The sequence below is a fragment of the Coregonus clupeaformis genome, unplaced genomic scaffold, assembly GCF_020615455.1.
Source record: "Coregonus clupeaformis isolate EN_2021a unplaced genomic scaffold, ASM2061545v1 scaf0248, whole genome shotgun sequence".
In the NCBI taxonomy this organism is placed as follows: Eukaryota; Metazoa; Chordata; class Actinopteri; order Salmoniformes; family Salmonidae; genus Coregonus; species Coregonus clupeaformis.
Genome location: NW_025533703.1, coordinates 176,804 through 202,779, shown reverse-complemented (window position 1 = coordinate 202,779; position 25,976 = coordinate 176,804). Strand labels below are relative to the sequence as shown.

Genomic DNA, 25,976 nt, shown 5'->3' with positions numbered 1-25,976 from the left:
ATCTGTCTGTCTGCCAAAACATCAACTATAATTTATAAACATATATAAGCACTTATAATGGGTTAATTATGAGTTATTCTTAAATGTTACCAATCAACTCAAATAATCTTTTGAAATGTACAAAAGGACAGACAAATGACGGAAGGAGCACAGGCATGCAGGTGCTTGTGTTTTCATACTGTTTGTGTGTGTGTCTCTCTCCCTCCCAGGTCCAGGAGGATGGCTCCCGTCAATGGTGATAAGTGTTTCATCTGGAGGATATTATTTTTTAGACCAGAGGAAAGAGTGCCTCCTATACTGATTATTTTTAAGAAGGTCATACCAAGGATAATTTAGCTATTTGATTTAGAATGTTAAGAAACCTTAACTATCCAAAAAATAGATACAACGATTATTTGATTAAAATTTATTTTTGGCCTTACTGCTATTAGCCCATACAAACGCATTGAATAGCAGATTCACTACATGGAATAAAATATAGTCCCCCAAAAAAATCTAAAGGAAGTTTATTCTGAAGTGTCTGTCCTATACCTGAGAGATATAAGTAAGATCGTAATATATATATTTTTTGAACATGGATTTAACCCCTTATTTTTGGCACTGAACAGTATATACTTCCATAATTTTGTCTTGTGTGGCCTTTGGGTGTCCTAGAGAAAAACAACAGACATGTTCGTGAGAGTCTCATCTTTCCACACATTAGTGTGTAGCCCAAAATGTTTGGATGCTATAGATCGACTGTACCGACTTCAGACGAGTCCCAAGACGCTTGAGGGGTTCGTAGAGCAACATTTTATGAGAAGACCGATTTTCGGGACGTCTCATGGTCTGACAAACATGGTCTAGCTCTGTCACCTTTCACCACAGATGCAGAAGTGCAACATAGGTGAACGCGGTGAATTGAGACCAAAAACAGATATCTCTACCTTAAACTGACAGATTTGTATGGCGATTTTTGGATTATGCTACATCAACCTTAAGGGGTTAACATTCCACAGTACTGTAGAAAGTTATTATAATATCGTATGACATCATTGGTTGTCAAGCATGTAAATGTGGCCGCGTTCGACATTGCAGCCGACTTTAAAGTCGAGACTGACTGATCTACAAATAATATGAAGTAGTTATTTATCATGCAAGGTGATTTGTAGATCAGTCAGTCAGTCACAATTTACCCATGACACGTCACAGTTTCGATGCTCTTGAATACAGCCTCTGTGAATGAGGAAGCAAGCCATCTCTGAATCAGCGTCTTGGTCCCTGACATAGAGTTGGATAGAGGGCACAGCTTGGCATCTTTTCATGCTGGCTTCTGTTACAACATCAGCAGCACATTTGAGGGCTATCTCCATTTTAAAGTTGTCAATTTCTTCTTGTTCAACCGCCATGAGTATAATGACAGTCGAAAAAAACATACTGAAAGGATGCATACAATGTCATGTCAATGCTGAAACAGTCTTTGTAGCTAGTGTGTCTTTTATCCAACTCTATGGTCTCTCACTACTTCAACGTTGTGTCAACCACAGACCTAAAACCTCACAGTCAGTGTCTATTTCCTTAGACTGCCAGAAAGTTCATCACAAGACCTCTCTCCCCTTCACTCTGTAAGTATGCTTGACAATATCTTAAAATATGTATATTTTATTATTATATGTCTGTATCCATGAACCATATTCCTCTGTTATGGGCATGGTGATGAGAAGAATATAATATATTGGGGACTTTTTAGAAAATGGCCTGAATTATGAGTAACAGTAAGAGTAAGAATGATGAGTTTATGGGCAGAATTAACCTGAGATACAGTGATGGTGGGTTGTGTTTAGGAGTAGTATTAACATGAGACACAGTGATGGTGGGTTGTGTTTAGGAGTAGTATTAACATGAGACACAGTGATGGTGGGTTGTGTTTAGGAGTAGTATTAACATGAAACACAGTGATGGTGGGTTGTGTTTAGGAGTAGTATTAACCTGAAACACAGTGATGGTGGGTTGTGTTTAGGAGTAGTATTAACATGAGACACAGTGATGGTGGGTTGTGTTTAGGAGTAGTATTAACATGAGACACAGTGATGGTGGGTTGTGTTTAGGAGTAGTATTAACATGAGACACAGTGATGGTGGGTTGTGGTTAGGAGTAGTATTAACATGAGACACAGTGATGGTGGGTTGTGGTTAGGAGTAGTATTAACATGAAACACAGTGATGGTGGGTTGTGTTTAGGAGTAGCATTAACATGAGACACAGTGATGGTGGGTTGTGTTTAGGAGTAGTATTAACATGAGACACAGTGATGGTGGGTTGTGTTTAGGAGTAGTATTAACATGAGACACAGTGATGGTGGGTTGTGTTTAGGAGTAGTATTAACATGAGACATAGTGATGGTGGGTTGTGTTTGGAGTAGTATTAACATGAGACACAGTGATGGTGGGTTGTGTTTAGGAGTAGTATTAACATGAGACACAGTGATGGTGGGTTGTGTTTAGGAGTAGTATTAACATGAGACACAGTGATGGTGAGTTGTGGTTTTGTTGGTTTAGATCACACTAAGCGTCATTTTCCTGTCCTAACTTCCTGTCCTACATAGACCAATCAGAGTTCTTTAAACAGAGATCCTAAAAATTACTAGTTAATAGTTATAATATGTAATTCTATACTTCTTTATATTGACAATATATGCAGTTTATATTCACATTACAGTATCTAGACGACAGCCTACATTACATTATATATATAGATAACATGCTACATTAGACTATATATGGATAACAGATTACATTAGACTATATATGGATATCAGGCTACATTAGACTATATATAGATAACAGGCTACCTTTGACTATTTATGGATAACAGGATACCTTTGACTATATGTGGATAACAGGCTACATTAGACTATATAGAGATAACAGGCTACATTAGACTATATATCGAATACAGGCTACATTAGACTATACATAGATAACAGGCTACAATAGACTATATATGGATAACAGGCTGGAACAACTCTGACTGTCACAGGTTACACTGAACAAATGATCATGTTTATACATACATTTCTATGTGATGTTTAATTATAATTATTTTATCCATAATACTTGATTGATTTAAGTATCTTGTTGTCATTTCCCCTGTATTCAGACCTGCAGGTGGAGGTGACTGCTGCCAAAGAGGCAGAAAGGAGGACACTGACCTGTATCACCACCTGTACTCTGAGTGACAACCCCAACCCCACCTACATCTGGTACAAGAACGGACACTATGTAAAGGAGGACTCATCCAGCTTGTACTCAGACAACTTTAGTGATAAAGACAGTTACTCCTGTGCTGTAAAAGGCCATGCGGATCTCCACTCTCCTGAAGAGACTCTCACTGTCAGATGTGAGTATGTGTGATCCATCTCCAGTTGTATTCTTTTAGTAACATCTTCTCTTATCTATTCTATCTATCTATCATTTCAATCTATGTCCAAGTTCCATGATTGTACTCATCTTACTACTGTGGTTCTACACAAACACTGTATTGTTACATTATTTTCTAAGTTACACATATTTATATTCATATTTCAATTATTTCAATCATAAGTGTAAGTTCCATGATGCTCCTCATGTAAAGCAATAGGTATGAACAATGTGTTGATACATATTGTCTGCCAGATGGCCCAAAGGACAGCTCAGTGTCAGTCAGTCCCTCTGGCGAAATAGTGGAGGGCAGTTCAGTGACTCTGACCTGCAGCGGTGATGCCAACCCACCTGTGGACAAATACACCTGGTACAAGAAGAACATAACCTCACCAAAAGCATCAGGACAGAGTTACAATATCACTAACATCAGCTCTGAGGACAGTGGAGAATACTACTGTGAGGCTGAGAATACAATAGCATCTAAGAACTCTACAGCTCTGATGATCATTGTAGCAGGTCAAGTTTCATCTTCAATACTTCAATACAAAACTACATGTTTCAATTTAATCTTAATCATTATACTTTGGATTATTACTCCTTAGTTTATAACTATACATTGTGTTATAAGATCCCTTAACAAGTATTGCATTAATGTCCTGTATTTGAGTTTATTTTTAGTTTATTATATCATGCCATGTACTCACATCATCCATATTATATTACAGGGAAACAAACCTCAGTTATGACTACAGCTGTAGGAATCATAGTGGTTGTTCTGGTTCTCATCCTCTGTCTCTCTGGACTCATGTGGTTTAGGTGAGTGAATTGTATTATTTATTATTTATTATTTAACTTTAGTAACATTGATTGATTGATTAATTCATTAGTTAACAAACAGGAAGAAGGCCTCCAAATCCACCTCTGACACAAGAGACACAAGTGATATAGCAGGGACAGCGGAGTCACTCACCACCTTCCGGAGACATTTGAAACCCCACCTCTTTAAGGAATACCTGGGATAGGATAAAGTAATCCTTCTACCCCCCCCCCCTAAAAAAATAATAATAATAATTGTGAAGTGGTTATCCCACTGGCTATAGGGTGAATGCACCAATTTGTAAGTCGCTCTGGATAAGAGTGTCTGCTAAATGACGTAAATGTAAATGTAAATATGGATAACAGGCTACATTAGACTATATATGGATAAAAGGCTACATTAGACTATATATGGATAACAGGCTACAATAGACTATATATGGACAACAAGCTACAATAGACTATATATGGATAACAGGCTACATTAGACTATATATGGATAACATACTACATTATACTATGTATAGATAACAGGCTACATTAGACTATATATGGATAACATGCTACATTAGACTATACATAGATAGCAGGCTACATTTGACAATATATGGATAACAGGCTGCATTAGATTATATATGGATAACAGGCTACATTAGACTATATATGGATAACATGCTACATTAGACTATATATAGATAGCAGGCTACATTAGACTATATATCGATAACAGGCTACATTAGACTATATTGAGAAGAGGTTACATTAGACTATACATAGATAACAGGCTACATTAGACTAAGTATGGATAGTAGGCTACATTAGACTATATATAGATAACAGGCTACATTTGACTATACAGTGGGGGAAAAAAGTATTTAGTCAGCCACCAATTGTGCAAGTTCTCCCACTTAAAAAGATGAGAGAGGCCTGTAATTTTCATCATAGGTACACGTCAACTATGACAGACAAAATGAGAAAAGAAAATCCAGAAAATCACATTGTAGGATTTTTAATGAATTTATTTGCAAATTATGGTGGAAAATAAGTATTTGGTCAATAACAAAAGTTTCTCAATACTTTGTTATATACCCTTTTTTGGCAATGACACAGGTCAAACGTTTTTCTGTAAGTCTTCACAAGGTTTTCACACACTGTTGCTGGTATTTTGGCCCATTCCTCCATGCAGATCTCCTCTAGAGCAGTGATGTTTTGGGGCTGTCGCTGGGAAACACGGACTTTCAACTCCCCTCCAAAGATTTTCTATGGGGTTGAGATCTGGAGACTGGTTAGGCCACTCCTTGAAATGCTTCTTACGAAGCCACTCCTTCGTTGCCCGGGCGGTGTGTTTGGGATCATTGTCATGCTGAAAGACCCAGCCACGTTTCATCTTCAATGCCCTTGCTGATGGAAGGAGGTTTTCACTCAAAATCTCACGATACATGGCCCCATTCATTCTTTTCTTTACACGGATCAGTCGTCCTGGTCCCTTTGCAGAAAAACAGCCCCAAAGCATGATGTTTCCACCCCCCATGCTTCACAGTAGGTATGGTGTTCTTTGGATGCAACTCAGCATTCTTTGTCCTCCAAACACGACGAGTTGAGTTTTTACCAAAAAGTTATATTTTGGTTTCATCTGACCATATGACATTCTCCCAATCGTCTTCTGGATCATCCAAATGCACTCTAGCAAACTTCAGACGGGCCTGGACATGTACTGGCTTAAGCAGGGGGACACGTCTTGCACTGCAGGATTTGAGTCCCTGGCGGCGTAGTGTGTTACTGATGGTAGGCTTTGTTACTTTGGTCCCAGCTCTCTGCAGGTCATTCACTAGGTCCCCCCTTGTGGTTCTGGGATTTTTGCTCACCGTTCTTGTGATCATTTTGACCCCACGGGGTGAGATCTTGCGTGGAGCCCCAGATCGAGGGAGATTATCAGTGGTCTTGTATGTCTTCCATTTCCTAATAATTGCTCCCACAGTTGATTTATTCAAACCAAGCTGCTTACCTATTGCAGATTCATACTTCCCAGCCTGGTGCAGGTCTACAATTTTGTTTCTGGTGTCCTTTGACAGCTCTTTGGTCTTGGCCATAGTGGAGTTTGGAATGTGACTGTTTGAGGTTGTGGACAGGTGTCTTTTATACTGATAACAAGTTCAAACAGGTGCCATTAATACAGGTAACGAGTGGAGGACAGAGGAGCCTCTTAAAGAAGAAGTTACAGGTCTGTGAGAGCCAGAAATCTTGCTTGTTTGTAGGTGACCAAATACTTATTTTCCACCATAATTTGCAAATAAATTCATTAAAAATCCTACAATGTAATTTTCTGGAATTTTTTTTCTCAATTTGTCTGTCATAGTTGACGTGTACCTATGATGAAAATTACAGGCCTCTCTCATCTTTTTAAGTGGGAGAACTTGCACAATTGGTGGCTGACTAAATACTTTTTTTCCCCACTGTATATGGATAACATGCTACCTTTGACTATATATGGATAACAGGCTACATTAGACTACATGGATAACAGGCTACATTAGACTATATATAGATAACAGGCTACATTAGACTATATATGGATAACAGGCTACATTAGACTATATATGGATAACAGGCTACATTAGACTATCTATGGATAACAGGCTACATTAGACTATATATGGATAGCAGGCTACATTAGACTATATATGGATAGCAGGCTACATTAGACTATATATGGATAGCATAATACATTAGACTATATATGGATAGCAGGCTAGATTAGACTATATATGGATAACATGCCTCATTAGATTATACATGGATAACACGCTACATTGGACTATATATGGATAACAGGCTACATTAGACAATATATGTTTAACATGCTACCATAGACTATATATGGATAGCAGAATACATTAGACTATATATTGATAACAGTCTACATTAGACTATATATGGACAACAGGCTACATTAGACAATATGGATAGCAGCTATTTCAAGGCCTACCTTCAAACTAAGTGCCTCTTTGCTTGACATAATGGGAAAATCAACATAAATCAGCCAAGACCTCAGAAAAAAAATGGTAGACCTCCACAAGTCTGGTTGATCCTTGGGAGCAATTTCCAACCACCTGAACGTACCACGTTCATCTGTACAAACAATAGTACGCAAGTATAAACACCATGGGACCACGCAGCCGTCATATCGCTCATGAAGGAGACGCGTTCTGTCTCCTAGAGATTAACGTACTTTGGTGCGAAAAGTGCAAATCAATCCCAGAATAACAGCAAAGGACCTTGTGAAGATGCTGGATGAAACAGGTACAAAAGTATCTATATCCACAGTAAAACGAGTCCTATATCGACATAACCTGAAAGGCCGGTCAGCAAGGAAGAAGCCACTGCTCCAAAACCGCCATAAAAAAGCCAGACTACGGTTTGCAACTGCACATGGGGACAAAGATCGTACTTTTTGGAGAAATGTCCTCTTGTCTGATGAAACAAAAATAGAACTGATTGGCCATAATGACCATCGTTATGTTTGGAGGAAAAAGGGGGAAGCTTGCAAGCCAAAGAACACAATTTCAACCGTGAAGCACAGAGGTGGCAGCATCATGCTGTGGGGGTGCTTTGCTGCAGGAGGGACTGGTGCACTTCACAAAATAGATGGCATCATGAGGAAGGAAAATTATGTGGATATATTGAAGCAACATCTCAAGACATCAATCAGGAAGTTAAAGCTTGGTTGCAAATGGGTCTTCCAAATGGACAATGACCCCAAGCATACTTCCAAAGTTGTGGCAAAATGGCTTAAGGACAACAAAGTTAAGGTATTGGAGTGGCCATCACAAGGCCTGACCTCAATCCTATAGAACATTTGTGGGCAGAACTAAAAAAGCATGTGCGAGCAAGGAGGCCTACAAACCTGACTCAGTTACACCAGCTCTGTCAGGAGGAATGGGCCAAAATTCACTCAACTTATTGTGGGAAGCTTGTGGAAGGCTACCCGAAACATTTAACCCAAGTTAAACAATTTTAAGGCAATGCTACCAAATACTAATTGAGTGAAGGTGACTCCTGCCACTGTGACAGAGGGACAGAAGGTGACACTGACCTGTAGCACCACCACCTGTACTCTGAGTGACAACCCCAACCCCACCTACATCTGGTACAAGAACGGACATGTAACCAACCAATCTAACAGTCTGTTCCTAAACCCAGTCAGCAGTGAGGATGCAGTCAGATACTCCTGTGCTGTAGAAGGCCATGAGGATCTCCACTCTCCTGAAGAGACTCTCACTGTCAGATGTGAGTATGTGTGATCCATCTCCAGTTGTATTCTTTTAGTAACATCTTCTCTTATCTATTCTATCTATCTATTATTTCAATCTATGTCCAAGTTCCATGATTGTACTCATCTCACTACTGTGGTACTACACAAACACTGTATTGTTACATTATTTTCTAAGTTACACATATTTATATTCATATTTCAATTATTTCAATCATAAGTGTAAGTTCCATGATGCTCCTCATGTAAAGCAATATGTATGAACAATGTGTTGATACATATTGTCTGCCAGATGGCCCAAAGGACAGCTCAGTGTCAGTCAGTCCCTCTGGCGAAATAGTGGAGGGCAGTTCAGTGACTCTGACCTGCAGCAGTGATGCCAACCCACCTGTGGACAAATACACCTGGTACAAGAAGAACATAACCTCACCAAAAGCATCAGGACAGAGTTACAATATCACTAACATCAGCTCTGAGGAAAGTGGAGAATACTACTGTGAGGCCGGGAATAAAATAGCATCTAAGAACTCTACAGCTCTGATGATCATTGTAGCAGGTCAAGTTTCATCTTCAATACTTCAATACAAAACTACATGTTTTCAATCTAATCATTATACTTTGTGTTATTACTCCTTAGTTTATAACTATACATTGGGTTATATTTTTGAATCTCCCGAGTGGCGCAGTGGTCTAAGGCACTGCATCGCAGTGCTAGCTGTGCCACTAGACCGGGAGACCTCAAGGGGCGGCGCACAATTGGCCCAGCGTCGTCCAGGGTAGGGGAGGGAATGGCCGGCAGGGATGTAGCTCAGTTGGTAGAGCATTGCGCTTGCAATGCCAGGGTTGTGGGTTCGATTCCCACGGGGGGCCAGTATGAAAAAAAAATAAAAAAATAATAAATGTATGCACTCACTAACTCGCTCTGGATAAGAGCGTCTGCTAAATGACTAAAATGTAAATGTAATGTTATAAGATCCCTTAACAAGTATTGCATTAATGTCCTGTATTTCAGTTTATTTTTAGTTTATTATATCATGCCATGTACTCACATCATCCATATTATATTACAGGGAAACAAACCTCAGTTATGACTACAGCTGTTGGAATCATAGTGGTTGTTCTGGTTCTCATCCTCTGTCTCTCTGGACTCATGTGGTTCAGGTGAGTGAATTGTATTAATTATTTTTTATTATTTAACTTTAGTAACATTGATTGATTGATTAATTCATTAATTAACAAACAGGAAGAAGGCCTCCAAATCCACCTCTGACACAAGAGACACAAGTGATATAGCAGAAAATGGACAGGTGAGTCTGTTGGAATCAGAAGATGACTGTGATGTCTGGGTATTGCTTTGTGGAACATTTCCACTCCTCATGTTGTCTGTCCTCTCTCCCCATCAGGGAGACTCTAGTCCAGTGTATGACAACATCTCAGGCATGGTCATGACCCCTACTGCAACACAGACAGCAGCCAACGTAGACCAGGATGTTGTTCACTACACCAGCGTCCACTTCTCTCGCTCCAAAAACCAGGAAGTCCCTCTGTACTCCACCGTCCAACTGCCTCAACCCCAGAAACAGGACGAGGATGTCCAGTACGCTGCTGTGAAATTCAACCGCCCCACTGCTGCCACCCAGTAAGCATATTCTGCATTAAGGTAATTCATATGCTGCTGCTTATTGTAGGAGATGTCATCAATAAGCAAAACAGTTGACCCATAGTGACCACTAGTGATGTCATTTCCTTAAACTACGAACCCAACAATGGACATCTCAAGAAAATTACTATGACATGTATTGATGTAATGATGGTTTTGAGGAACTGCTCATTTTGCGTTCCAAATGGCATCATATTCCCTATTTAGTGCACTACAAAGGCAGTGCACTATAAAGGGTATAGGGTGCCAACATTTGGGACGCAACCTTTGTTTCATTTCTGTTTCTCTCTCTTCAGACCTGCAGCAGCACAATCAGCTGAGGTGATCTACTGTCAAGGCAGTCAACAAACCCAGAACCAAGAAGACCTGAACACAACAAACCCAGAACCAAGAAGACCTGAACACAACAAACCCAGAACCAAGAAGACCTGAACACAACAAACCCAGAACCAAGAAGACCTGAACTCAACAAGTTTGACAAAAACCCATATATTCAAAATAAGTGCCATAAAGCTTGAGGGGGTGTGGAATATTGGCCATTATAAACTGAGTGGTTTATACCACGGCTAAGGGCTGTTCTTGACACAAAGCGGATATGCCGTCGTATATTGGCCTGATTGCTATTAGAAACTGGTTACCAACATAAATAGTATTTTTTACGCCATACCCGTGGTATATTGTCTGATATACAGTATTCACTTCTGAAATGCAGTTTCAGTCAGTCAGCATCCAAGACCCAAACTAACCAGTTTATAATAGTATATAATAATATAGTTGAACATTTTATAAGTTTAATATTTCTTTAAGTTTAGAAGTTTGCTTGATTTTTTTATAAATATTTTTAATAGTTTTTATTACAAACTATGGCACAATTTTGCCTCAATGTCCAGGAAAGAGTTCTGCTTGATGCAACATTTCTTAACGCTTTTGTGAAATGTTTTTTTTTGTAAACTGTGTGTTTTTCTGATACATTTTTAAGAATAAACGTAATTGTCATTGTTTTGACCTTATTATAACACTATCTTCAGTGGAGTCTTTAGCAAAGGCCAGCCAACCTTTTGATACAGTATGCGTTGATGACTATCAAATCTGTCTCCTGTTATTAAACAAAGGGCACTATGGTAGATGGCATCCAAAGGGTTAAGAGTAGTAGCAGCTGCACTTTGATAAATAATATCACCATAATCAAGAACAGATAAAAAGGTTGACTGAATAATCTGCTTCCTAGTGCTTAGAGAAAGGCACGACCTGTTTCCGTAAAAAAAGCCAACTTTAAACCTTATCTTCTTAACCAGCTCATCTATATGTTTGTTAAACATCAAATCCAAATGCCTACACACACACACACACACACACACACACACACACACACACACACACACACACACACACACACACACACACACACACAGACAGTCATACACATGAACATGCACACACACAGACACACACAAACATTCACGCACACAAACGTGTTTTATCAACACTACATGCAAAAGGTTCTCGTTTTTTAAAATCGTTTTGGTTTTATTTTCACCCATACGTGGTACATTTTCACGACTCTTAGTACAAAACTCCAAACTGGTCACACTTATAACGCAGCCAGTCTTTCATTCAAAACCTGTCATTGTACATTAATTTTGATTGTAAACATCTATCACCACACATCCATTAATTCAAAATATAAGTTCATTCTGAAATGTAATGAGAACATTGGTTTAATCACCAAAACACAACATACTATATTTTCAATTTAGTCATTTTAACTACCAGTTAATCCAATAGCAAACAATGCAAGATATGTGTTTCAAATCGCCCTTAGAAGTGCTGAAAGTAATATGCTACTGTACTGTAAATTACACCGTTTTCACATTAGGCAATACACTTACATTACCCAACAAAATTGACAGAATATCTATAATTTCCATAATATCTATCCAATTTGCAATCAAAGGTGATCAATGAAGACATCCTCTACACATAATTCATGCAAAAATGAAACAAATAAAATGAATGAAAATTAAACAACCTTTAGCACGCATTAATTTGCATCAAGCCTGTCTTGAGCATTTGGCTATAAATTCTCATCCACATCATAGTGAATGTCCTCATTGTTCATGCATTGCAGGACATCATACAACTTCATGCTGAAAAATTCCCCAATAGGGTTGAGGAAAGGAGAGTATGGGGGCAGGTATAGGGTCACGAATCGGGGATGGGCCCGAAACCATACCTGAACCACCTCTGCATGGTGGAACCTGACATCTTCCCATACAATGACATAGGTGACCCCTTCACCTTGACAGGCCTGCTCAATTTCACTGAGAAACACAATGAGGTGTGCAGCGTTGTAGGATCCAAGTCATGGCCTACGTCCTACCACACCATCTTTAGTGCTTTTATAGTATAGTTCCAGTAATGTATTGTGAAGTAGCATGTGCATCACATAGTAACAGTGATACAGTATATAGTGCTGTACCTGAACATACTCATACAGCTGTTTTATCTGGTGGTTGTTCCTCTCAAAAGGCACCAGGTAAATGTGTTCCATAGATACCTGCTGCCTCTTCAAAAGGCAGGTGATTATTAGTAGGCTGATGGATGCACATTGGCAAAGGTGTCATCATTCTCCTCAATGGCCTGCTTTATTTCAGACAGCCATATGTCATTCCTGGCCCTCACCATTTCCACAACTGCCCACTCCTGCTGGTAGGTCAGCACACTACCACGGTCACCACATGCATTACAATGTGTAATTTACTTTAAATGTAATGGTAAAGCATAGTGCATATCCTGCAGATTAACCGGTTTTCTTGGCGAAATGTTTTCATAATCTAATTGACAGCTGATCTTTTTCAGATTGGGATGAACTAATCTGGCAGCCTCTGCCATGGCAAGGCCTCTTGGCCTGGACTTCATTAGACACGACAGTTCCCTGCCGTCTGCCTCCCTTTCTCTGATGTCCACCTCTTTGACCTCTTTGATGGGGCCCATGTCCACCTCTTTGACCTCTATGATGGGTCCGTTGTCCACGAGCTCTTTGATTTATTCCTCTCCCTTGCTGTCTATCCTGCTCCATGTTGAAAGAAATTGCAAGTGTTCACACACCCCCTTTTATATGGTGACCAATTGTGGTTACCACTATGTGATATCAGTTAGCAATAACGAGTTGTCATTATGTATGATTATCATGTATCATACATGTAATTTAGATGTTTATACTTTACAAACACACATTTTATTTCTGTAGTTCTCAAAATCCATAATATAGATAGACAAACCAGTTAAAAATCTATAGGTTTACCAAACGGTTAAGTGATTAACCATTAAGCACAGCTGGATTAAGTGATGGTCAAATGTATTTAAACAAATGAGAAGAGAATCATATGAAAAGTATTGTGAGCATTGCATTGTGAAGGGCAATGACTTTTATGAATTTCTAGATGAAATACTGATTATGTTTGGTGAAAAAAGTTACTGTGTGATTTGTGTTTTACTCAGTCATTTGAAAATGAGCTTAAAGTTGTGAAAAAACACCTTTTTGATTATCTGTTTTGAGTATTGTACTAAGAGTTGTGAAATTGGATAACCACTTTACAATATGTTTTTATTTTTTATTTAATTTTTGGGGGGTTGGGGTAAGGGGGGGTAGAAGGATTACTTTATCCTATCCCAGGTATTCCTTAAAGAGTTGGGGTTTCAAGTGTCTCCGCTGTCCTAGCGTCGTGAGGGAGCTTGTTCCACCATTGGGGTGCCAGAGCAGCGAACAGTTTTGACTGGGCTGAGCGGGAACTGTGCTTCCGCAGAGGTAGTGGGGCCAGCAGGCCAGATGTGGATGAACGCAATGCCCTCGTTTGGGTGTAGGGACTGATCAGAGCCTGAAGGTACGGAGGTGCCGTTCCCCTCACAGCTCCGTAGGCAAGCACCATGGTCTTGTAGCAGATGTGAGCTTCAACTGGAAGCCAGTGTAGTGTGCGGAGGAGCGGGGTGACGTGAGAGAACTTGGGAAGGTTGAACACCAGACGGGCTGCGGCATTCTGGATGAGTTGTAGGGGTTTAATGGCACAGGCAGGGAGCCCAGCCAACAGCGAGTTGCAGTAATCCAGACGGGAGATGACAAGTGCCAGATTTAGGACCTGTGCCACTTCCTGTGTAAGGCAGGGTCGTACTCTCCGAATGTTGTAGAGCATGAACCTACAGGATCGGGACACCGCCTTGATGTTAGCGGAGAACGACAGGGTGTTGTCCAGGGTCACGCCAAGGCTCTTCGCACTCTGGGAGGAGGACACAACGGAGTTGTCAACCGTGATGGCGAGATCATGGAACGGGCAGTCCTTCCCCGGGAGGAAGAGCAGCTCCGTCTTGCCGAGGTTCAGCTTGAGGTGGTGATCTGTCATCCACACTGATATGTCTGCCAGACATGCAGAGATGCGATTCACCACCTGGTTATCAGAAGGGGGAAAGGAGAAGTTTAGTTGTGTGTCGTCTGCGTAGCAATGATAGGAGATGCCATGTGAGGATATGACAGAGCCAAGTGACTTGGTGTATAGCGAGAATAGGAGAGGGCCTAGAACTGAGCCCTGGGGGACACCAGTGGTGAGAGCACGTGGTGCGGAGACAGATTCTCGCCACGCCACTTGGTAGGAGCGACCGGTCAGGTAGGAGACAATCCAAGAGTGAGCCGCGCCGGAGATGCCCAACTCGGAGAGGGTGGAGAGGAGGATTTGATGGTTCACAGTATCAAAGGCAGAAGACAGGTCTAGAAGGACAAGAGCAGAGGAGAGAGAGTTAGCTTTAGCAGTGCGGAGAGCCTCCGTGACACAGAGAAGAGCAGTCTCAGTTGAATGACCAGTCTTGAAACCTGACTGGTATGGATCAAGAAGGTCATTCTGAGAGAGATGGCATGCTCAAGAGTTTTGGAGAGAAAAGAAAGAAGGGATACTGGTCTGTAGTTGTTGACATCAGAGGGATCGAGTGTTGTTTTTTTGAGAAGGGGTGCAACTCTCGCTCTCTTGAAGACGGAAGGGACATAGCCAGCGGTCAAGGATGAGTTGATGAGCGAGGTGAGGTAAGGGAGAAGGTCACCGGAGATGGTCTGGAGAAGAGAGGAGGGGATAGGGTCAAGCGGGCAGGTTGTTGGGCGGCCGGCCGTCACAAGTCGCAAGATTTCATCTGGAGAGAGAGGAGAGAAAGAAGTCAAAGCATAGGGTAGGGCAGTGTGAGCAGGACCAGCAGTGTCATTTGACTTAACAAACGAGGATCGGATGTCGTCAACCTTCTTTCAAAATGGTTGGCGAAGTCATCCACAGAGAGGGAGGAGGGGGGTGGAGGGGGAGGAGGATTCAGCAGGGAGGAGAAGGTGGCAAAGAGCTTCCTAGGGTTAGAGGCAGATGCTTGGAATTTAGAGTGGTAGAAAGTGGCTTTAGCAGCAGAAACAGATGAAGAAAATGTAGAGAGGAGTTAGTGAAAAGATGCCAGGTCCGCAGGGAGTCTATTTTTCCTCCATTTCCGCTCGGCTGCCCAGAGCCCTGTTCTGTGAGCTCCCAATGAGTCATCAAGCCACGGTGCAGGAGGGGGAGGACCGAGCCGGCCGGGAGGATAGGGGATATAGAGAGTCAAAGGATGCAGGATGATACTTTTCAGCGACTAACATGAATAATACTGGTAACAGCTTTTTAATACTTGTAGCTCTTGGGCCAAGTTGCTCCTGATGTGTTTAATGATGATTTACTTTGTATTGTTGTCAGACATTGTTCCGCATTTTATATTATGTACTACCATATTGTTCAGTGTCATGATATTGCTTGTTTTATTATTAAAAATAAATATATTTTTAACTATTTAGATACATCAAATATTTTTACATTTGCAGTTTTTACAGTGATGTTCAGTGTCAATTCAGGATAAACATAATGTTGTAAATAAAACAAAAATAAGACAATATAGACATTGATTATTTGATTAACTATTAATACATTGATTCATTACTATTTCCACTTCGATGTTGTTTCTTGTATTTCTGCCTATTGGACACATGATGGCTCTATTGAACCACGTAGCCATTACTGTCAGGAGATAAACTATCATAGATCAATAATAATTCATCAGAAATCACACGCACTGTTAACCTAGTTGTCTCATTTCAGGTGGAGAGCTCAGACCCTGTGAATTTTTTATTTAATTAGGCAATTCAGTTAAGAACAAATTTTATTTACAATGACGGCCTACCCCTGCCGACACTGGGCAAATTGCGCGCCACCCCATGGGACTCACCATTATGGCCAGATTGTGATGAAGCCTGGAATTGAACCAGGGTCTGTAGTGACAGGGTGCACTACAATACCCCACCACAGGGGACATAGTATAGACAGGCTGCACTACCAGACCCCACCACAGGGGACATAGTATAGACAGGCTGCACTACCAGACCCCACCACAGGGGACATAGTATAGACAGGCTGCACTACCAGACCCCACCACAGGGGACATAGTATAGACAGGCTGCACTACCAGACCCCACCACAGGGGACATAGTATAGACAGGGTGCACTACAATACCCCACCACAGGGGACATAGTATAGACAGGCTGCACTACAATACCCCACCACAGGGGACATGGTATAGACAGGCTGCACTACCAGACCCAACCACAGGGGACATAGTATAGACAGGCTGCACTACCAGACCCCACCACAGGGGACATGGTATAGACAGGCTGCACTACCAGACCCCACCACAGGGGACATAGTATAGACAGGCTGCACTACCAGACCCCACCACAGGGAACATAGTATAGACAGGCTGCACAACCTTTTAGGACTATGCTATTAGTTCCATTGTATGTATTTGGACTCTGCCTGCTGTTTGTCCTCCTGTCCAGGGGGTGGAGCTGGAGAGCACCAGGCTGGTGATCTGGTACCCAGACCGCTGTATGCAGAGAACCCCTCCCTCTCCCCAGAGGACCAACCCTAGAGGCCTCAACACCTCCTCAGCCACCCAATACGCCTCCACAGGGTAAGGACATCTGTCTCTGTCAAAACATCAACTATCATTTATAATCATATATAAGCATTTATAATTGGTTAATTATGAGTTATTCTGAAGTTTTACCAATCAACTCATATCATAACTTTTGACACAGAAAAAATGACAGACAAATGCCAGATTGTGCAGGCGGGAGCACTGGCATGCGGTTGCAGGTGTTTTCATGTGTCCTCCATAGAGATAGATAGAGGACTCTAGTGCCCAAAAGCACGTTTTAGCATGGACAGCACCATTGAGCACTTTCACTTTCAAGTTTCTCTCTCTCTCTCTCTCTCTCTCTCTCTCTCTCTCTCTCTCTCTCTCTCTCTCTCTCTGCATGCTGGGAGTGTTTGGTGCGTGCTGGGAATTGTTTGAGTGAGTGCTAAGTGCGAGTGTTGTGTAGAGTTAGATATCCTGGGTTTTCCTTTTCTTGGTGATATCCTTTTTTATTCTATGCATGATTAAGGTTATTATTTCAATTTTTTTGTTGTGGTAGAATTAAGTATATTGTTTTTCGTGTCGAAATTACCCTGATTTTGGTGGGGATGCCGGCCCGAATCGGGACGCCGTCCCTGTCACTTCGGCACGGCTTTAGGTGTGTTACTGAAGCTACTGTCACGGTGGAGGAGGTTCTGGTCGCCGTAGGAGAGAAGGTAGGATATGAGAATGTTGCTTATGCGTCACGGATGAATAAAGCGGTGGTGGTATTTCTTAAAGAAGAGCGCCTTGTTGATCGTATGGTTGAGCATGGCATACTTCTTAAAGGAATGTTTATTCAAGTTACGCCGCTTTTTTCTCCGTCAACAAGGGTAACGATTTCAAATGTACCGCCATTCATTCCAAATGAGCTATTGGAGCGCGAAGTTATTGCGCTTTGGGAAGTTTGCAAGTTCAATTAAGGTTGTCCCATTGGGTGGCAAACACCCGGCGTTGAAACAGGTAATGTCATTTCGGCGACAGGTGTTTATGTTTTTGGACTCACCGGAGCAGACTTTGGACTTATCGTTTAAAGTCAAGTATGACAATAGACTGTATATGGCTTATGCTAGTACGGGTAGTCAACTGTGTTTTGAGTGTGGGGATGTTGGTCATAAGCGACATGCTTGCCCGAAAAGGGAGAAGGCAGAGGGAGGGGCGCAGGTGGTCCTCGTAACGCCTGGGCCCACTGATGTAGGAAGAGGTGGGCTGACAGTGGTAGAGCAGCCACACGCATCTGTTGCTGAGGAACAAGTTGTCCGTGTTGAGGGCACAGAGGTGCAACTTGTACCAGAGGGAAATGTTATGCAGCAGAAAAAAAATTGTTGTAGAAGGTAAGGATGGATCTGAAGGGCCATTTCCTCAGACTGGTGAGGAGGTGCCCAGTACGAGTGCTGTGGTACAGGAGGGGGGTACATGTGGAGCTAATCTCCCAGGTAGTGGAGGAGATGCCCACTACAAGTAATGGGTTACAGGAGAGGGTTCATGTGGAGCTCATCTCCCAGGTAGTGGAGGAGATGCCCACTATGAGTGCTGGGGTACAGGGGGGGCTAGTCTCCCAGGTAGTGGAGGAGATGCCCACTATGAGTGCTGGGGTACAGGGGGGCTAGTCTCCCAGGTAGTGGAGGAGATGCCCACTACGAGTAATGGGGTTCAGGTGGGGCTAGTCTCCCAGGTAGTGGAGGAGATGCCCACTACGAGTAATGGGGTTCAGGTGGGGCTAGTCTCCCAGGTAGTGGAGGAGATGCCTGGTACGAGTGATGGGGTGCAAGTGGGGAGTGTTGAAAGGGATGTGGTAGAGGGGAGTCAGTGGTCTGTGGCCTCAGTTGAGGAGGATCAGGAGAAGGATATGGATATCTCTCTTGATACGATATCAGCTGGTGAGGACTCAATTTACGATCTAGAGGAGGTAAATGGGTTTCTGGATCAGACTTTTGGGAAATCCGTCAAATTGGCAGATTATTTTGATGTTGATAAATTTGTGAGGTCAGCTGTGATGTTACAGAAGACGGTGGGGTTAGACCAGTTGAGTGAGAAGAAGCGGTTTCGCTTGAGGAAATGTGTTACTGCTGTTGCAGCAGCAAAAGGTGGTGGGAAACGCGGTCAGGTTAAGAGAACATTTAAATAATGATGATGATGATTATGCCTCATAGGGTGTTCTATTCTCTTTGTCTGGTTTCTCTGTGGTGTCTTCTGCTTTTCCTTTCCTTTTCTATATGGAGGTACTAAGGGTAGGTTCTCTCAATATTAATGGAGGAAGGGACAGGAATAAGAGGGCTTGGGTATTAGAAGTAATAAAACAGAAATGGCTTAATGTAGTTTTCCTACAGGAGACACATAGTGATGAGGAAAATGAGGCTGACTGGGGTATGTGGTGGGAGGGGCAGCATATACTCAGTTATGGTACTAATTTCAGTGCTGGGGTGGCAATCTTGTTTTCTTCAGGCTTAGGGGTGACTGTGGTATCTACAACAGAGATTGTCAAGGGTCGGGTTTTATTGGTCAAGGTGGATGTTATGGGGTTTTTTGTTTGTTTTTTTGAATGTTTATGCTCCTAATGAGGGTACAGAGCGTATTGTTGGTTTTGATAAAATAAAGGAAACCTTAAGACAGTGTGACCAAGAGGGGTTATGGTTTTAGGGGGGGACTGGAACTGTACAGTGGATTTTACTGTTGATCGCACCGCTGAAGAACCTCACCTGCGGTCAGCAATTTGTCTGTCTGGTCTATTAACTGAGTTTGAGCTTTCTGATGTGTGGAGAGTAAGGAATGCAAAAGTTAGGCAGTACACATGGCTAAAAGTTAATGAAGGTCATGTCAGTGCAGCAAGGTTAGACAGGTTGTATGTATCTGAGCAATACTGTAGTAGGGTTGGAAGGTGTGACATTACTCCTGTGGGTTTCTCTGATCACCATATTGTCACTGTTGATATTCACTTGTCCTGTCCACGAAGGTCATCATCTTATTGGTATTTCAATGTTAAATTGTTACATGATGTCATGTTTTGTGAAAGGTTTTTGTTGTTTTGGGAAAAATTGAGGGTTACAAAAGGGAATTTTGAGTCCTTGAGACAATGGTGGGAGGTTGGGAAGGCCCAAATACGATTATTTTGTCAACAGTATACTGCTCTGTCTCGAATTGAAGTTAAAGAGACTATCAGGGCCCTTGAACAGAACATTACATCTATTGAATTGAAGTTGCTCACTCAGAATGACCCCGGACTAGTCATGAATTTACAGGACAAGAAACATGAATTGAGGTCGTTTCTGCATGAAAGAGTGAAGGGTGCCTTGATTAGGTCTCGTTTCGCTTCCCTCAAGGATATGGATGCTCCTAGTGCTTTTTTTAAAAACCTAGGACAGTCGACATTGCAACGTAAACAGATGGTCTGCCTTCGTCTCCCTGATGGGAAGGTGACCACGGATGACAGTGAAATGCGTCAACATGCCGTGGATTTCTATTCTGCCCTCTATAAGGCGGAGGATTGTGACTCTCTGTGTACTGAACAGTTGTTACACGGTCTTCCTCAATTGGGACCTGAGCAAAGAGTCGCATTGGACTCTGACATTACACTGCAAGAGCTGTCCACAGCAGTTATGCAGCTCTCAACAGGCCGAGCCCCTGGCATTGATGGTTTACCATCTGAGTTTTATAAGCACTTTTGGGGGTCTATTGGGGAGGATTTTTATGAAGTGGTGTGTGAATCTTTTCATGAGGGCTCTCTTCCTGTATCTTGTCAACGTGCGGTACTTTCACTGTTGCCAAAAAGGGGGATTTGGCTCTCATAAAAAATTGGAGACCTGTTGCTTTGCTGTGTGCAGAATATAAAATTGTTTCTAAATGTCTCTCAAACAGGTTGAAAGAGTATCTGGGATTGTTGGTCCACAAGGACCAGTCCTACTGTGTACCTGATCGCTCTATTGTTGACAACTTGTTTCTAATAAGAGATGTTTTGGACATTTGTAAACTGTCTGATGTAAATGTGGGTTTACTTTCTTTGGATCAGGAGAAGGCTTTTGATCGTGTGGACCACCAGTACTTGTTTAAAACAATGAAGGCCTTTGGGTTTGGGGATGTTTTTTTGTCTTGGATGAATTTACTGTATGCTGGGGCTTCGTGTATGGTGAAGGTGGGGGGTGGTTTGAGTTGTCCCATCCCTGTCCAAAGGGGCATCAGGCAGGGATGCCCAATTTCAGGGCAGTTATACAGTCTGGCGATTGAACCAATGCTTTGTTTTTTAAGAGCGAAGCTTACTGGTTTCTCTGTGCCAGGTGTAATGAAGGGTCCCACGATAGCACTGTCTGCGTATGCAGATGACGTGACAGTTTTTATTACAGGGGGTGAGGATGTTAAGGTTCTCTCAGACGCTTTAAAGGTGTATGAGGGGCCTCCTCAGCTAGAGTCAATTGGGGAAAGAGTGAAGCGCTGTGGGCAGGCCAGCTTCAGATGGGGTCCGCTCCACGGTTACCAGGGGGCTTCAGTGGGGCAGAGATGGGATGAAGACTTTGGGGTTTTTCTAGGCTCCGATGTCTTTCAGAAAAAGAACTGGGAGGGTGTAGTGGAGAAAGTGTGTGCCAGACTGTCAAGATGGAAATGGGTGCTGCCCCAGCTGTCTTATAGGGGAAGGGTACTGGTAGATAATAACCTAGCTGCCTCTACCCTGTGGCACAGACTACTGATTTTTCAGCCACCCTTGTCAACTTCTTCTGGTCTGGACAACATTGGATTAAAGCTTCAGCCCTGTACCTGCCACTGCACGAGGGTGGGCAAGGCCTGGTGGACATTTCTTCCAGGATCAATGCTGGAGGGAATGTTGGCAGCAAGACTAAGGGTTGAGTTTGCCTATTATAAACTTGTCAACAATATTGATCTGTTTATGAGTATATGGGGTATTCAGAGGCTGTTGTGTTCAGTTACTGTGGAGGAGGAATTGGAGTTGTGTTTTTAATTGATGTGTAAATACGGTTTTGTATGAGTATTTGTGTGGTGGGCTCCCAGACCCAATAAAGATTATTTAAAACTCAACTCAAACTCAACTCTCTCTCTCTCTCTCTCTCTCTCTCTCTCTCTCTCTCTCTCTCTCTCTCTCTCTCTCTCTCTCTCTCTCTCTCTCTCTCTCTCTCTCTCTCTCTCTCTCTCTCTCTCTCTCTCTCTCTCTGTCTCTCTCTGTCTCTCTCTGTCTCTCTCTGTCTCTCTCTGTCTCTCTCTCTCTCTCTCTCTCTCTCAATTCAATTTCAATTCAATTTAAGGGGCTTTATTGGCATGGGAAATGTGTGTTAACATTGCTAAAGCAAGTGAAGTAGATAGTAAACAAAAGTGAAATAAACAATAAATATTAACAGTAAACATTACACTCAGAAGTTCCAAAAGAATAAAGACATTTCAAATGTCATATTGTCACGCCCTGGCTCTGGGGACAATGTTATGTTGAGCCAGGGTGTGAAATTCTATGTTTGATATTTCTATGTTGGGCTGAGTGACTCCCAATCAGAGGCAACGAGTGTCTGCTGGGTGTCTCTGATTGGGAGCCATATTTAACTATCTGTCTTTCACGTGGTGTTTGTGGTTTCTTGTTCTAGTTGGGTTGTGTTAAACTGTAGACGTCACGTTTTCGTTTGTTATTTTGATCGTGTGATCATTTATATAATAAAAGATGTTCGCATTCAACGCTGCGCATTGGTCCTCATCCTTAGACGATCGTGACAGAAGAAACCACCAAGACAGGACCAAGCAGCGTGAAGAGGAGAGAGGAAGGACCTTGGATCAGGGGAGTAGGAGTTTCGGCTGGGCCACGCTAAGTGAAGAGGAGAGAGGCTGGTCTATGAAGCAATGGATCGAGAGTCTGGCGAGAGCTAGGGAGGCCTGGTCCACGGGGAGGAGAGAACCCCAGAAAAATTTTAGGGGGGGGCTCACGACGTGGACGACGGGGCAGCAGGAGGCCGCGATGGAGCGGTCCAGCGGGTGTGAAGAGGAGGCCGCCAGGTTAAGGGGGCCACTGGTCACAGAGGAGAGGGAAAGTGTGGAGGCACGGCGAGAGGTACTGGGGTGTATTACCAGTCCGGTCCGGCCCGTTCCTGATCCCTGCATAGGGCCAGTGGCGTGTGTCCCCAGTACGGTTCGGCCTGTTCCTGCCTCTCGCACCGAGCCTGTGGTGCGCGTCGTCAGCCCTGTCCGGCCCATTCCTGCTCTCCGCACCAAGTCTGTGGTGCGCGTCGTCAGCCCTGTCCGGCCCATTCCTGCTCTCCGCACCAAGTCTGTGGTGCGCGTCGCCAGCCCAGTCCGGCCCATCCAAGCTTCCCGCACCAAGCCAGTGGTGTGCGTCGTCAGTCCGGCACGGCCCGTGCCTGCTCTCCGCACCAAGTCTATGGTGCGTTTCGTCAGCCCTGTCCGGCCCGTTCCTGCTCTCCGCACCAAGTCTGTGGTGCGCGTCGCCAGCCCAGTCCGGCCCATCCAAGCTCCCCGCACCAGGTCAGTGGTGCGCGTCGTCAGCCCTGTCCGGCCCGTTCCTGCTCTCCGCACCAAGTCTGTGGTGCGCGTCGCCAGCCCAGTCCGGCCCATCCAAGCTCCCCGCACCAGGTCAGTGGTGCGCGTCGTCAGCCCGGTCCGGCTCATTCCTGCTCCCCGCACAAAGTCAGGGGTGCGCTTCGTCAGCCCGGTCCGGCCCGTTCCTCCTCCACGCATCAAGCCAGGGGTGTGCGTCGTCAGTCCAGCACAACCCGTGCCTGGGTCGTGTCCGGAGCCGGATCCGCCGCCGAGGCGGAGTGCCCACCCGGTCCCTCCCCTGTTGTGGTTGTTTGGCGCGGCCGGAGTCCGCGCCTTTAGGGGGGGGTACTGTCACGCCCTGGCTCTGGGGACAATGTTATGTTGAGCCAGGGTGTGAAATTCTATGTTTGATATTTCTATGTTGGGCTGAGTGACTCCCAATCAGATGCAACGAGTGTCTGCTGGGTGTCTCTGATTGGGAGCCATATTTAACTATCTGTCTTTCACGTGGTGTTTGTGGTTTCTTGTTCTAGTTGGGTTGTGTTAAACTGTAGACGTCACGTTTTCATTTGTTATTTTGATCGTGTGATCATTTATCTAATAAAAGATGTTCGCATTCAACGCTGCGCATTGGTCCTCATCCTTAGACGATCGTGACACATATTATGTATATATACAGTGTTGTAACAATGTGCAAATAGTTAAAGTACAAATGGGAAAATAAATAAACATAAATATGGGTTTTATTTACAATGGTGTTTGTTCTTCACTGGTTGCCCTTTTCTTGTGGGGGGGGGGGGGGGGTAGTAGAGGAATTACTTTATCCTTTCCCAGGATTTTGTGGGCAGTGTGCACATAGCCTGTCTTCTCTTGGGAGCCAGGTCTGCCTACGGCGGCCTTTGTCAATAGCAAGGCTATGCTCACTGAGTCTGTACATAGTCAAAGCTTTCCTTAAATTTGGGTCAGTCACAGTGGTCAGGTATTCTGCCACAGTGTACTCTCTGTTTAGGGCCAAATAGCATTCTAGTTTGCTCTGTTTTTTGTTTGTTAATTCTTTCCAATGTGTCAAGTAATTCTCTTTTTGTTTTCTCATGATTTGGTTGGGTCTAATTGTGTTGTTGTTTGACCACCCTGACAACTCTGACCACCCTTACAGAGGGAGGAAGAGGAGGACGAAGAACAGAATAATGAATATTAAGATTGTGGAAGACGAGGAGGGACCGTGTACCTACTTTAAAAGGGAACAGGAGGCTTGGATAGAATGGGGTTTTTGGGGGTGTCACCCCTTTTGTAGACCTCTGACACACAACACAAACTGAACACTGGACATACAGTATGAAGTGCTCCTCTGATTTCCTTCCCCCTTCTCTCCCTCGGCCTGAGCTGTGAAACATGTCATCGTTGATGTCAGATAATGGAGATAATGTCATCATTAGAACCTTGAGGGGTTTCCAGGCAACCACCTTTACGACGACCATGTTGTAGACACTAAAGGGGGTCATTGTAGGGTCTGACCTGCAATGACCCCTTCCCCTCCCTCTCCCCATTGATGAAAGAGTTTTGTGGAAAATGTAAATCCTTCGCCCGGTTCTCTGGCGCCTGGCAAAGATTTCAGCTTCACCTCTTCCTCTCTGCCCCTTGTCCCTGGCCCCAGCCCTTTCTGACTGCGTCCTGATTCTTCAACCTTCCCGAAGTGTGCACTTGAATAATTTTTTCTTGAGGGTATGTCTTAACGTATCCTTTAACATTTCGTTTTGTTTTGAGCTGTGTTTTAGCTCATATAATCAGGGGCTGTTATTTAGCTGTTACAGTGCATTCGGAAAGTATTCAGACCTTGACTTTTTCCACATTTTGTTTCGTTACAGCCTTATTCTAAAATGGATTACCAAGAACCGGATGGTCATTCTGACAGACCTCCAGAGTTCCTCTGTGGAGATGGGAGAACCTTCCAGAAGGACAACCATCTCTGCAGCACTCCACCAATCAGGCCTTTATGGTAGAGTGGCCAGACGGAAGCCACTCCTCAGTAAAAGGCACATGACAGCCCGCTTGGAGTTTGCCAAAAGGCACCGAAAGACTCTCAGATCATGAGAAATAAGATTATCTGGTCTGATGAAACCAAGATTGAACTCTTTGGCCTGAATGCCAAGCGTCACGTCTGGAGGAAACCTGGCACCATCCCTTCGGTGAAGCATGGTGGTGGCAGCATCATGCTGTGGGCATGTTTGTCAGCGGCAGGGACAGGGAGACTAGGCAGGATTGAGGGAAAGATGAACGGAGCAAAGTACAGAGAGATCTTTGATGAAAACCCGCTCCAGAGCGCTCAGGACCTCAGACTGGGGCGAAG

At 43.4% G+C, this 25,976-nt stretch overlaps 1 protein-coding gene across 1 annotated transcript in view; it reads left to right on the top strand.

The window, feature by feature from the left end:
* Positions 1-10,934, top strand: part of LOC121557164 — a 71,686-nt gene extending 60,752 nt beyond the window's left edge. Inside the window, exons 14-21 of the mRNA XM_045214389.1 lie at positions 3,138-3,377; positions 3,653-3,909; positions 8,266-8,503; positions 8,779-9,042; positions 9,557-9,647; positions 9,730-9,793; positions 9,890-10,125; positions 10,443-10,934. Of these exons, the coding sequence (XP_045070324.1) occupies positions 3,138-3,377; positions 3,653-3,909; positions 8,266-8,503; positions 8,779-9,042; positions 9,557-9,647; positions 9,730-9,793; positions 9,890-10,125; positions 10,443-10,578 (1,526 nt within the window). The 3' untranslated portion in view covers positions 10,579-10,934. The remainder of the gene's footprint in view (positions 1-3,137; positions 3,378-3,652; positions 3,910-8,265; positions 8,504-8,778; positions 9,043-9,556; positions 9,648-9,729; positions 9,794-9,889; positions 10,126-10,442) is intronic.
* The last annotated feature ends 15,042 nt before the right edge of the window (positions 10,935-25,976 follow it).